A 15,145-nucleotide genomic window follows, 5' to 3' on the forward strand; every position below is an offset into this window, starting at 1 on the left:
ATTTTTCAGTAACACAAATAGCTGACATTAAAAAATGATAGCAACGTAGAACTTACAATATTTAACTGAGAAGCAGTACACGCAATCCCGTGGAAAGAAATAGTATAGTCAATATTGACATCACTAAGACTTGCCCACCAGCGAGCAATGCAGAATTCAATTGCTTTCCCACCCTGCAAATAAAAATTATAGATGTGTAAATGCCTTTTCTCATTTTCCTTCAAATTATAGAATATAAATAGTAGATGTTTCAAAGGAAGTCCACACTTCCAAACTTTTCCTATGTGTATAGCAAGAACCCTCAAAAACCTTTCACAGCTATTGTTGGAGTTATGAGTATCACAGCTGCATAGACAGAGTACAGGCATTTAAGCATACAGCCTACACTGCTTGTTATAAAAGATTTGTGGCAGCATGAAAGCACTTACAATAAAATAATGGTGAAAACAAACTGGAATAAAGACTTAAGACCAAAGGACTAGTAAGAAAAACAATAAGAGAAGGGATGTCACAGCTTGGTAAGGCACAATCCATACTAACAGTGGAGTTCCAGGTCAGGATGCCTGCTACCAAAGCAAAATGAATTTTGGTCCCTTACATCTTTCTCCCTATTAAAAAAAATGAAAAACGAAAACTGTTCTAGTACAGAGTTTTAAATTTTCTAGTAAACAGCACATTAGGAAATTAAAGATAAATCATGTATCACATACACGAACACAAGCAACGTAATCAGAAACATAATAGATATATGAAATTGAAAACACTAAATAGCAAGCTTAAGAAAGAACAGCAGTACATTCACCTTCTATGGAGGAACGACTGTCCTCATTTCTCAGAGTACACACAGAATGGAGAGCTGCCACATCTGAAGGAGGTTTAGGTAGGAAGCAATACCAGTGCTACCTATAAAGCAAATTAACCTCATGGACTCCTCACAATGGGGCACTAACAAATTATTTAAGTGGAAACACGTAGAAAAATCTTAAGTAAGGAAATAATTTGCTGTACAATGAGGAAACAGTCTCAATCAGGGTCCATACTACAAGGCATTGCTCTAGTAGGGCAGTACTTTTCTTGGACTCAAGAATTAAAGAGACTAACAATTACTGCTAACTCAGTCTGTATCCTAGTTAAGACTCCCTATTTTCCTACTTTATTTGGCATTAACAAAATATATAGCCCCAATGTGCTCTGAATACAAACTATAAAATCAAATTCAAAAACTTAGTTTTAGCCCATCCACAAAAGGAAACAAACCATGTTAGGATTCTGAACTGTTCACTCAAACTTACCAAAACAGGAAAAGCTTCAGTCAGTGTTCCTTTTTCTGGAAGGGAACAAAACTTATAGAATTCATGGCTTCGATAGGCTCGCTGCTTCACAAGCTGCACTGCATGAAGAACAAACTTGGCTGACACCTCAGAGGAACATGAACACACTGTGACTTCTGAAATAAGGAAGGAGCAAAATCTTAAACTGCTAAGATTTAAAATGGACATAAAATGGTTTAATGATGCTTACTTGTTAAGGAATAATATATCAAGAATAAAACAATATATTCAAACAAAATCTGCACATTTCCTTAAAAACAAATAACCAATAGAATATTAATAAAGCTGAAAGGGTGGAAGATTTAGCTACAGGAAATAAATCACTTTTAAAGTGAACAACCAGTCTACTACAAACACCATGAAATAGCAAGCTGTCTGTAAATGGACATATGATTACCCTAATTTATAGAGATTTTAAAAATCCTGCTCTCCTCTAAGTTCAACCTTTCTTCTTGCTTTGGCTGAAAGTCAATCCATTCCTAATGAAGCTAAGAGGATTTTCATTTTAGAAACCTCTGTCTGTTAGCGTACCTAAATTCCATTGGTATCTCTCTATTCCACTTCACTGATTACTTTGCACTCATTTTCTCTTGGTCTGTGTCCTGTTTGCTTCTAGAAAAGATGATCATCTAACTACCTATTTACTGTAGCTTTATTAGGCAGAGCTGGAGGTAAGCCAAAATCATCATGAAGCAAGATGAGCAGCTTATCTAATGAATGCCTGGTCTAATGCAGGGGGACTTACAACAAGACTTAATTCCCTGGTTCAAAAGATCAAGTGGGCACAGAGCTCTGTGAACATATTCAAGTGCTAAGAATACAAAATCTTAATGTTATGACAGTATTTCTAATTAGGTAAAATAGGATTCATCTGTAATACTTTTTTTTTTTTTTTGCTTTGACTCTTTTTTTCCCCATATAACTGACAAGTAACACTGTGTAAATTTAAGGTCCACACTGTAATGATTTGATATATACATATATATTGTGAAATGATTATCACAGTAAGATTAACACATCCACTTCACATAGCTAGCAGTTTTTCTTGGTGGCGAGAACATCTGAGATCTACTCTCTCAGCAATTTCAAGTATATGATATAGTAAACTACAGTCACCATGATGGACATCAGATCCCTTTAACTTACTAATCCTGTAAGTCAAAGTTTGTACCCTTTGACCAACATGTTCCCATTTCCTGCACCTGACAGTATACTTTTCTAATCTAAGACTGCTAAATGCTCTGTGCTACTTCCATTCTGGATCATCCAATAAATTCTTTTTCAATAAATTCTTATTTAAAAACTAATTACTTTCAATACCAACCTGAACAAATCATAATTAGGGCATTATAATTACTGGCATTTATCATTAAACAGATATCAGATTAAACACTAATTAACCATAGATTTCTCTTCTTTAACCTCGTTAGTATGTATTTTATCAGAGTCTGACATTAGACAACTCCACAGGGCCCTATGTGAATGACAGCCCAGAGCTGGTCAATAATGCGACTCTGACTCTAATCAATAACTGGTAAGGCATTACTCTAAACTAAGTTAAAATCTTGAATATTAAAACATCTTAAGACAGTGCAGATGATTTGATGTATGAGCCAACGCAAAATAGTTCTAGACCTGAAAAAAGTTTTGAACCTAATAAGCAAACCTAGGGTGCCACATATAGTTTTGTTATAAGAAAAGTATGTATCATGGCTATATGGGCTTTACACAGCCATAACCATGGTGGAGACAGAGTGTACATTAGATATGTGATCAAGACAGACTTTAATTTTACTTACCAGCCCACGTGGCACCCTCAGGAACCTCAATAAAATGCCTTCGAATTTGACCAGGTTTAAAATGTACGTCTGTAAACGCTAGATCATAATGTGATGATTCACTTACTCTGAAAATAAAAATAAATAGATAAGTGTGATATTCTCAATAAAAAATGCATTATATTAAGAACCCGCTGGTACCCTAGTTTTAATAGTTCATTAGAAATAAACACAGGGACTTAAAAGCAGGTCACAAAACAGTAGGCACAAATTATCTCAGTTTTACAACATGTTAAGTAGAGATAAACTGGACAGTCCAGTATAGATATTTTCTATTTTGTACTTGACTATTTTGTAATTTGCATGACACACACAAAAACGAGAAAGCTCCCTCTCTCTTCTGTGTTAAAGGAATTCTACAACATTTACAGGATTTTCCAGTTATCAGAATCTGGACTATCACGAGTCTTAAATATTAAAGTCAAAGGTAATGTTTATGTTATTATACGGTCTTATAGCTGAGACTGCTATTAAATTAAACCCCTTCTGTAACTCCAAAACCTGCCCATGCCATAATGAATGACACAGGGAAGAAAGCAACTAGTTTCATAGCATTTTTGTAAGAAATCAATGAAACATAAAGGTCAAATGTCTAATTACCCACTATGGAAACCTCAAGTATATGCAAAGGACAAATTCTAGTCAGTACAATAAACATTAAATTAGTGTCTACTATATATGAGGCACTGTTATTAGGAGTTACAAATACAACAACAAATAATATATTTTCCTTTGCCCTAGTCAATCTAGTGGCAACAGAAAAAGAACCAGAAATATTTAACATAACATGCTGTGCACAGAGTGGGAGTGTTAGCAAGAAAGATATGAAATGTAGCTGGGTCACAAAAAGGGACCCAAGAAAACTTCCTGAAGGAGACCATGTCTCAGTTGATTCCTAAGTCTTACATGTTAGACTGTCTTAAGTTCCTACTGGACTTCTAGGGAATATATAGCTGATAATTCAACTGTTCTGAAATTTTTCCATGTGTATGTCACTTTTTATCTCCTCAAATTCATCTTATGTTTCCTATGGACTGAGACCCATTGCACATTTAATATTTACCAGTGTAACTAATTCAACAGCAACTGTTAACACAGAAATTTCCACTGTTCCCAGTATTCTTGTCCCAATCTCCTGCTTCATCTAATAAACAATGTTGTTTTGTATATACTGTATAATGGGCTCCATCTGGGAACACATAAGACACAGTCCCTGTATCTTTTGCAGGCTCACAGTCAAATGGGGTTAAATTAAAAACAACATACTGACTAAAGTCTGGACCATAGCATGTAAAAACATCATGAGGCAGAGAAAGACAAACACCAAATGATTTCCCTCATTTGTGGAGTGTAACAACCAAGGAAAACTGAAGGAACAAAACAACGGCAGACTCAGACTCCAAGAAGGGACTAGCAGTTACCAAAGGGGATGGGTGAAGAGCGTGGGTAGGGAGAGAGGGGGAAGGGGATTGAGGGGCATTCCCTTCACCCAGGGATGACCAGGAACTTGCCTGGTCATTAAGTTAAAAGCCAGGAAACTGAAACAAAGGAATCAGCTGAGCAATGCACCATTCTGAGGAAACCCTGAGGTCAGCATCGGTGAGTCGGTGGAAACGTGCAATGTGGTGGATGGAATGACATGAAACGTGGGCTTTGAAGGGTCACAGTCTGCTCTCTTCAGAAGCATAATCTGTGGGAATACCACTAACATATTTTAGACAGGAAGCAAAATGATCAGATCTAAGTTCCTTGGTTCCAGGGTGGAAGACCAGCTGGGAAGGTAAGAGTCTGGAAACAGGAGGTGACTGGGAAAGTGGAGAAACCAGGAGGATACAGGGATCCCAGAGTCAAGGGGAAAAGGGTAGGTGTGGAGGGGACAAAGCAATACTGTCAGCTGCTGAAGAGGGATTGGGCTAAAATGTCCTCTCAATTGAGCAATTAGGAGGCACCATCATCCTGGTGGAAGGCAGGGCCAAAGCAGGTGACAGATACCATCAGCTATTCTCAGTGGACAAGAAATAACATGACTGACCACTTGACACCTTAACTGAAAGCAAGGGGCAGACTAAAGCCGCCACCTGGTTCTGGCCTATTAATCCTTTAATAGTTCACACCTAACAGCCATTAAAAATTACAGTAACCATAGGCTGCTGGCAACTTGGTACTTACTTTGCTGCTATAATTGCGGTGATTGGGACTCTGAACAGAGGACCTGCATTAGGGGATGCTATGTCATAGCCACATACCTGGAAAAAAGTTAGTTTCAGTATCTGTAAATAGACTTTAAAAAAGAGGGAAAAAAAAGGTGAATCTATTCACAGAATAAATTAATCTATTATTAAAATTTAAAGGTCCAAACCACAAATTGATGGTGGTTTGCATAACTAATGGCAAACAGCCTAAACAAATACATGCACAACAACCCTTGACTAATTCAGACTAATGGGGAAATGGGCTGCCACACAAAATGCTTTTACACATTTCAAAGAATAAACACAAAAATGAAGATATACCCGTACCTCTGTATAATGCAATCCTTCTCTTAAGCCCCTGGGATCCACACGTATGTTTATGTGTCTACATTGATTCATGAGTTCCAAATGGCTGGGACACTGAACCCATGATGAATTTGAAGTTAAAGCTAAATGAAGCTGAAGGGATATTTTTTCAGAGTTTTCTGTCATTAAAAAGGTCAAACGTTAAAAAAAGATTAGTACTTTTTCCTTTCTTTCCATTTTAAAAAGTTCTATCTTCTCTCAAAAAAGCTCAGCAAATGAGATTGGTTAGTTATAAAATGCAGTAAGCACAGGCTTTCAAAACACAGCTGAAACAGAAGTCGCAGAACCTTCTTTCATTTTGGGACACTTGTGACCCACTCATGCTTTCACCCAACACAGCTACCACCTTACAGTAAGGCATTACAGTGGCTCTTTTTTTTTATCATTGCATGTGTCAACAGCATTCAGCTGGAATGACGCCAGCCAGCCAGCGAGAACTGTTCTGTTTAGTCGTCAGTGGGCTGTGTTTCTCCTGGGCTGCTTCTGCTTCCTGCTCTCCAGCCCAGACCCTTACATTCAAGTAAGTGTGGGAAAGAAAAGGAATCTGATGTTTATTATCCACAATTTAACAGAACTCCAGGTCACCGAAGGCCCATTCTACTGTTTTTCTTGGTAGTCACAAACAGACTGAATTGCTATTGTATCAAGATTTCTAACTGCCACTGTATTTCCTTTAAAACCTGTAAGATTTAAAATAGTATTTCACGGGGAAAACTAGCACAGAAGAGGGCAAATAGTGACTGTAGCATCTTACTACACTGATGGACAGTGACTGCAATGGGGTATGGGTAGGGACTTGATAATATGGGTGAGTATAGTGACCACATTGTTTTTTCATGTGAAACCTTTATAAGAATGTATATTAACAATACCTTAGTAAAAAATTTAAAAAATTAGTAAGTCAATAAAGTAATACATCTAATATTCACTCAAGAAATAAAATAAAATAAAATAATATTGTCTGCTGATGTTTTCTCTTTTAGAACATTAGCCCAAACAACATTTCTCTAGTAGGATACAACTTATTTAAGACACAAATGTGAGCACTTCAGTGTAACTGTCTAATACTCACCAGTATTTTCTGGAAATACAGGTTCAATGCCAACGCCATGATCTGAAGGTGCAGCAACCTGAACAGGGTCTCGGAGGTAGATGCCACGGTTATTTCCAACCGTAACAGTGAAACCTAATTTATTAGCAAATGATGTATTCTGAACGAGGTAGTCATAGGCTTTATCAACCTAATTAAAAGAATAAAAACAGCAAGATACAATTGGTGTATCAAGAAAATATCTTGTTGCAAATTACCAATCTGATTTCGGTTACAGCAAAGTCTAAGCCAAAAAGTTTCTACACTCACCTCTCTAAACTGTATGGTGACCCCAAATGAGAGGGAAGATACCTTTTAGACAAAATACCACTAACCACTGGATTCACTTTGTACTCCACTTTCATTATTCCCAGTATTATTTCCAAGTGACCAAAGTTAGGAACTCTTCTATATGCCATTAAAATTTATCACTTGTAATGCCCTCTACCTCTTTGGTTTGAATTTCCACCCTCTATATGTCCTGTATCTATTTTCTTATTGTGACAAATTTCTCTTAACTACAAAATGTGTTTCCATATCCTCTTTGCTTGCAGTTCAGATAATCTAGAATTAGATATACTCAATCAGGGCCATATAATCTGAATCACTTATATTCAATCATCATTATTAGGAAATTTACCCAGCAATAGCTAAGATATTATCTTAATGATTTATTGCCCATTTTTCATACAAACAACAATACCTGAATAATACCATGTCCTTGGGCAAAAACTTCTATATTGTCAGCTTTCACTGCAGTGTTTTCTAGAGCTCTTCTGACTGAATGAACTGTGTAATTAACATTATTAGCTTTCAGACCTAAAATTAAAAAACGAAAACAAGCAAGTAGTGTTAGAAAAGTTTGCCACTTGAAACCTTTTTCCTGTCACCAGAATAGGTGACATGTACATTATCTGGCTTTAATGTGTTTCAACACTCATTTTCAAATTTTTTTTTTATTATTGAACTGAACAGTCTGATTCAAACTGCTGGCACCACACAAAGACTTCACTCAACAATTACTTCATTCCCATTAGTCAATGGCATTAATACAGGTTCTGCAGAGGTAATGTGAATGTATGAAGCAGGTACATAAACACATTTGATTGACATTTCCTTTAAATATCGTTGTATGCTGGTCAAACAATATGGCGACTGGCAGTAGTTTTCAACTGGCCACATTTATAAATACCAGGGGAACTTAAAACCATCAAAAAAACATAATGAAGCCTCACCAGAGACCAGTCAGTCTCTGGTGAGACCAAAAGCCAGCATCTTTGAGACTGGATCTGGTCTTTAGTATTGTTTCAAAGCTTCCTGGGTGCTGCTGGGGAGCAGCCAGGCTGGGAATGACTGTTCCATGGGAGGATATAGAGGCCATCAATCTGTCAGCCTTGCATTAAAGACTGTTGTTAGAGATCAAAGATGAGTCATACAGCATTCCTATCCGCTCCAGAGCTCAGCAAACACGTAAACCCATATGACATGGCAAGAAATGAGCAAAACAAACATGGAAATACTGTGCTACTGTAAGAGCAAATCAGTGACTGATTTTGTCAGAATCTGAAAAAAGGGGAAACTCTTAACAGGAACGGATATGTGGGTCAGACCCTACAAAAGGCAGAGGAGTTTTCATGGCCAAAAAAATGGCAGAAAGGACTTTTAGGCAGAGAGAAAAGTGTGCCCAAAGATGGAGGGGTGAGGGGGTCTTTGCCTGACCTTACAATATTGAGTGAGGTTGAACAGGGTGGGAAATGAGGATGCAGAGTCCTGGGACTTAACCAGAAGGACACTTGTTGGGTGGATCTTCACAACAGCCTAGCACCCTGACTTTGAGTTGATGCCCATGGTGACCTATTAAAGCTGTAAACCTCCCACACACCACCTAGGAATTCCTACCTCCTTTCCTACTTCATTTTGCTCCACATAAATTAACTCCTAACATAATATAAGCTATTTTTAATTTTGTTCCTACTCTGCCTTCCCCAAAGGTAATATACTAATTCCACATGGGTGAGTATTTTTGGTGTTTTGTTTACTAATTTAACTCCAGAGCTAAAATGATGCTTTGATAGTATTAACAGTCAATAAATATATCTGCTGAATGAATGGATTCACAGTCAACTCACTATTATCACATAAATTATTCTCCACCTTAAACTATACTTTGAGCCAGGACACTGCCGATTCTACCAGGTTTTCTCATCATGAGAACTTCAGAGAACAAAAATACCTATCTGTAGAAAGGTAAGGGAAATTTATCCAATTACTTCTTGTGACTATCTGACTTTACTTTTATGCTGTAAATATAAAACTGTCTAGATACTTAACACCTGCTACCTAACCTTATAAACCACAGATTTTAGAACCAAAACTAAGGTGAACTATGAAATGGTCAATTTAAAATTCATCTTAAAATGCCACTTTTATTTCATGAAAAAAAGTAATTAAATTTTGATTAAAAAACACTTGCAGAATAGCTAAAAATTCACCATCACCTTACCAAAAATCTCGACATCACAGTGAGTCAAAGCAGGTAAAGCACCGAGCAACGTCCTCACCTGAAAGAACGAGGGCAATGCCCCCACAGGCATTGGGAGAAGACATAGACGTCCCGTTCATCAGCTGAGTGCCTCTCAAGGTCCAGTTGGGAACAGAAGCAATGGCTCCTCCTGGTGCGCTGATACTCACTCCAAGGGCCCCATCAGCACTGAATGGAAAGCCATGACAGCCTGCTTATGATGGCGAAACCGGATGAACACAGGCGTTCACAGAAACTCACTGGTCAAGTAAGTCACCATACAATACCACGGATTATTTGCAGTCATTGGACTCAATGGGGAAAAACATCTAGTGCAACTATTTCCCCACTACGCAGCAATTTTTTCCTTTTAAGTGGCAATGATCTGTGTGTGTGTTATGTGTAAAAGACACTGGGCATATTTATAGAGGGAAAATGAGTATCATTGCTCAGAATCCTTGATGAATGTACTTTTGTCTGTGTTAAGTAGAAGCTTTGCCTTTAAAATGTAATATGTAGCATTGTCCAATAGAAGTATGTGGGGCTTAAGTCATTTATAATTTTCCAAAAGCTGCATTTAAAAAAAAAGTTAACAAGAAGCTGGTAAAATTAATTTTAAAATAGACCTTTAATACCCAACACATCCAAAATATAAATTTAATATTTAATCGATAAAAAAATAAGAAAACAATATTCTTCTTTGTATTAAGTCTTGAAAAACCTGGTGTATAATTCACACCTAGAGCCCATCTCAATTCAGAGTAACCTCATGTGACTTGTGGCTGCTGTACTGGACAGCTCAAGTCAACAGGGCTGTCTTCCTGAGAGGGCTTTGGCTAAGCAAGGGCTAACCAGCAAGTTAGTCCATACAGAGTCCATCCTTGAATCGTCATGAAACCCAAGCTCTGCCCCAAGTAAAGAAACAACACAATGGCACACTACTTCCTCTTCCCTGGAAAAGTGGCCATCAATTCCCCAGAAAGGCTGCTGGCCTCTCCTTTTTACCATCCTTCCCCCAGCTGATTGAACTATCTTTAGTACTGGCTCAGAATACTAGTGCAATTTGGTTTCCAATTTTTACAAATAGCTGAAAGCAATGCAAACAATACCTTCCTCCTGATATGGGTTGGAAGCACTCCTTTTAGTGATTATCTTAAAACAAATTACTGGACCTGTGAAGATTTTCATACTGTATTAACGAGTGACAACAGTAAGTAACAAAAATTCCTCTCTGTGCTCTCCCATTTATGCAGGAGAATGACTAAAAGGGTATCTATCAAAAGGTCAGCTGACCCAATGACAGATGAGAATCAGGGTGCTCTTTACTTCTATGCATCATCTTTATTGTCTCCCAATGTTCACAATGGACATTTGGTGTCTTGTAACTGGAAAAAATAACCAGAAAGAGCCGTGAATTCTAACTAACTACTTTCTATTGCTCTCTATTGATGTCCCACTAGTCTGTTAAAGTGGCTAATCATAAAGCATTTTTCATCAGTGTTCCACGAAATGTAAATAAAAATTGTATTAAAAATATAATTTTCCTTATAGAAACCTTTTATGTTCCTTTTAAGAGCCTTAAATTCATATTATATCAAAGTTCCCTTAAATTTAAAAAACCTACTGATATATTTCTTCTAAAATACAGTATGGAGTAAAATCCAAATGTTTATGGAGACATTATTCGGTAATCTGTCTTTAAGAGACATGCCCTACTTGCGAATAACAGAAAGTCAAGTAAATTCTCTATGTATGACAGTCTTTCCTGACAAAGAATTTACAAATAGCACTACAGGGTATACTCTGTTCAGTGACCATTTGTCAATGTTTTGTATATTTTATACCCTTTCTAGTAATTGAATCTACTTAACTAAACCACATACATGCAGTAATATTCCATGTTTATAGTATGATAAACATGAAACAAATTCTCTCAATTCTTAGAACTGGTTTGTGAACCAAGATCTCCTTAATCCAAGCTTCCCTCATAATTCATAAATTTGTTGTTTTCTTAACATAATTTTTTGAATGTTCTATGGGCAAATAAGATTGACAAAGGCTGGTTTAAACATTCCCTAATAGTTTGTTTTTATACTGACTATAAGACAAAACAATATCTCAAAATCAATTTTAGAAGATAATTAACAAGTTTAATAGTTAATACTTTCATTAACCGAGTATGAAACATAAACTTTTGCCGACTTTCACTGTTATCCCTAAATGCTCTTTTCCAGTGGTGTGGTGCTGTGGCCAGCTGTTAGGCTGATGCAGGAGATTCACGCCTGGCTGTGTGTTCAATGACAGTTAAAATAAACTACTGAAATGAAGTTATTTTTTAAGAATAAATTACCTAGAGATGGCTAGGAAGATAATTGTAACTCAGAAGATAAATTGAGTATTACATTTGATCTGATCCCAACAAATTTTTCTAATCTCATCTTCCCTTTTCTGTATTTTACACTTCTGACAAAGCTGACTATAGTTATTTCCCCAAAACTCTTATAGTAAAACCTGTTATCTTTGGGTTCGTGCTATTCTTGCCATGTAAAACTCCCTACTTCTATCTCTCAAAATCCTATCCATTCTTCAAGGACAATTCAAATACCATCTCCCCACTAAGGCAAAGGGAAATGATTGCTCCTGCCTAAGCAATCCCCTCATTCTGCAGTGGCACTGTGAACCCAGACCACAGCCTGTTCATTTATGCCTCATCTACTGCAGGCAGCAGGGTATTTGTGGAACTAAATTTAAAGTCTGTTCTCTTTAAAAAATTAACTTCAAAGAGGTAAAGGGATGAATTAAAATTGACTTTATTTTCCAGAAGGTGCCTCTGCCCAGTGAGGTCACAATGTGGGATTATATAAATTAGGACCTAATACACCTCTTGAGAAAGATAATCAGTTCCTGGAATCAGATAAATATAGTTCACAGAGGGCACCAGGGAACCAAAACAGATGAGCTCCATTTATCAAAACAGAACTGCCTCCTATGTTGCACCACATATTGTTTAAAGTAGGGTATGACTTTGAAAACATCAACACGGGTGCACAGACCTGGAACTGGTGCTTTACAAGAGCTCAGGGCTTTGGTTTCACCAAAGTTCAAGTATTAAAATTATTATAATTTTAGTAGTAGGGGTCCACTACTTCCTAAAGATAACCAAGTTCTCACTTTTCATTTAGATCTACATAAAAGGATTATGAATAAAATAGCATAATAATTTATACTCAGAATAGTATGTCATATATTTAACAATGAAATAACTGTAATTTATTCCTTTAATTATCTGTTTCCTAAAATGCAACTGATAATCAAATGAAGATGAAAAAGTAAAAATCAACAGGAAGAACCGGTAAAATTGCCAAAACCTCACTCATCTCCACAATGTAGTTTAACAAAATATTTGTAAGAGCCCCACCCACCACTCTCAACCTACCTGGGGCCTCTGGAAGACCACGTGTACTGATTTGCAGGTAACTTCTCTCTCAGAGAATACTCAGCAACCATCATGTCAGGAGAAACATAAGCACCAACACCTATGGGAGAGACATCATCATTAAAAAGGACACAAAATATGGATCCTAGTTTTAAATCACTGTTTACGTGGCTGTGTGACCGTAAGTAAATTGCTTCATATCCCTATACAATTCTCTTGTAACATGGGAAGATAAGAAAATTTAATAACCAAAGAAAGTTTACTATGTACCAGGCATAACACTATGTGCTTTGCTTTTGAATATAAAAATCTACCAGATTATGTGGATTAAATATAATTACGAATCTGAAACTGTGTGTATGTGTAAAAGAGAAAAGGAAGTATGTTTTAAAAAAATGTAACTTTAGAAAAATGAAGGAACTAGTTGAATGGTTATTTTTAAATGGCTACTGTATCCAAAATTCTACCCAAGTTGGCAGCATCCTTCTCCCCAAAATGACTGTAATAATAAGCACATAACAAAGACACAACATGTGACAATTTCCAGATAAATATGTGAAGGCAAATGAGTTAGACTCCAAAAGTCATAGAATACAGAGATCAAACTCAGTTCTTTCATTTTAGAAATTTGGAAACAGAGCCTAGAGAAACTGAAAAAATTTACTGAACACACAATGACAGGCAGAAACAAGATTCAGAATCCAGGTCTACCAGCTCCTAATTCTTTATAACATACCTAAGTTCAGAGAAGACTCGATAAAACGTGTGTGATTTAGAGGATTTAGGTTAACTATGCTGCCACATAAAGTTGCAATCATTCTGCAAAATTTAGTTTAAAATTGTCAGTGAATATGGGGAGTAAGAAAATGATGGTATAAATACCAAGTATTGTACCAAACTAGTGTATTTTCATCTTTGGGTACCTTTCAGATTTGTTTCATTTCAGTGGCTATATCACTGGCAGGCACTGTTGCCTAAGCACAGATTTAATAGAATTAAGCCAGAGGTTTTAAATCAAAAGTAAGCTATGCCTTACTTAAAATTTAGAAGCTATGAATAGAAAAGCTTGTCCTATAAATCTAGGATTACTATTATTTTAGAACAAAAAATTTTAAGGATTAGTTCTGAAACTTTGATACCCCAATGTTATAGCTTGTGTGTGTGTGTGTGTGTGTGTGTGCACGCGTGCAGTTTTTGATGTAAATACCAGAAAAATTGTTTAGGATCAAAGTTTTTATAGTCATGCATCCAGTCATAAATATTTAAGTGGGATAATAAGCCTTATATAGATCTCAAACTCAAAAATAAACAATTATAGGTATCATTTACTACATACTGTTTTCTCAATTCATTCTCCTTATTCGTACCTCACAGTAAAAAAAATGGGGATGGTGTTATGTTTTATGGGGTTTTTGGTACCTGTTGGCAGCTCCTGTATAATACCGTAAGCTAATTTTATCATTTCATATTATGACTGCAACTGATGGTGATTTCCCCTAACTCTTGTTGAAAGGCATTTCTTGGTTAGTGAAAGACAACACTGCAGCATATCCTCAAGACCAAAGCCACTTATTCATGGAACAAATGTGTTCTAACTGCTTTTCTCATTCATAAAGTTCCCTTACTCAACATCTGGTTCTTTCTGCATATCCCAAGAGAAATTAGAGGAAACTATACCATAAACAAGTAGGTATACCCCATAAACAAAAATTGAAGCAAGTATCTTTATTTATGTTGTTCACTCAGTCTGCAAAGCCCTTCCCTTGCTCATTTCTACCTACTGAAATCTTCATTCCCACACTTCTTCCAGAAAGCCTGACCTAGCTTCTCAAATCAGCAGTGGCTGCCCTTTGCAATCTCGCAGCGCTGCATCTGTACTTCCACGAAACCACACACTCTATTCTAGCCCACGTTAAAGCACGTTCTAGGTAAGCAGGTCCCTACTAGACTGCAGTTTCCAGAGGGCATTCATGGTGTCTTGCATATGATGGAGATAAAATTAACGTTGGATTAACAGAATTTTTCGTTTGATATCAAGCAAGTCTGTTTCTAAAACAGGGAACTAACCTATTACACTTGATGTAGTTCCACCTGGACAGCCGACTGTTGAAAGGCATGGACCATTATTTCCAGCACTTGAAACATAAATTATATTATGCTTCCACACTGCTTCACTAATCACTTCACAAATTCTCCTGAAAGAGAGAATACCTTTAAGCATAAAAAACTGCCCCACTTTTCAAAAAATATATTATTGTATGTGAAAAATTTTCAATATGGTTTACATAAAAAAAAAAAACCCCACCTAAAATATGAGTTCCACATAGAACTATAGCAGTGGCTATAAACAAGAAGGTGTGCTTTATAATCA

General features: G+C 36.6%; 1 protein-coding gene across 7 annotated transcripts in view; it reads right to left on the reverse strand.

Moving 5' to 3' along the window:
• TPP2 (tripeptidyl peptidase 2) overlaps positions 1-15,145 on the reverse strand; it is a 75,167-nt gene that overhangs the window by 25,664 nt on the left and 34,358 nt on the right. For all 7 annotated transcript variants that reach the window (XR_005063070.2, XM_073212382.1, XM_073212380.1 and 4 more), the window contains 10 exons: positions 14,842-14,969; positions 12,775-12,874; positions 9,379-9,527; positions 7,521-7,636; positions 6,800-6,968; positions 5,689-5,846; positions 5,339-5,415; positions 3,131-3,237; positions 1,293-1,447; positions 57-173 (listed from right to left, as the gene is read on the reverse strand). Coding sequence is in view for 6 of the 7 variants with exons in the window: in XM_073212382.1 (XP_073068483.1) it covers positions 57-173; positions 1,293-1,447; positions 3,131-3,237; positions 5,339-5,415; positions 5,689-5,846; positions 6,800-6,968; positions 7,521-7,636; positions 9,379-9,527; positions 12,775-12,874; positions 14,842-14,969 (1,276 nt within the window). In the remaining variant the exon portion in view is untranslated. The remainder of the gene's footprint in view (positions 1-56; positions 174-1,292; positions 1,448-3,130; positions 3,238-5,338; positions 5,416-5,688; positions 5,847-6,799; positions 6,969-7,520; positions 7,637-9,378; positions 9,528-12,774; positions 12,875-14,841; positions 14,970-15,145) is intronic.

The sequence above is a fragment of the Manis javanica genome, chromosome 9, assembly GCF_040802235.1.
Source record: "Manis javanica isolate MJ-LG chromosome 9, MJ_LKY, whole genome shotgun sequence".
NCBI lineage: Eukaryota > Metazoa > Chordata > Mammalia > Pholidota > Manidae > Manis > Manis javanica.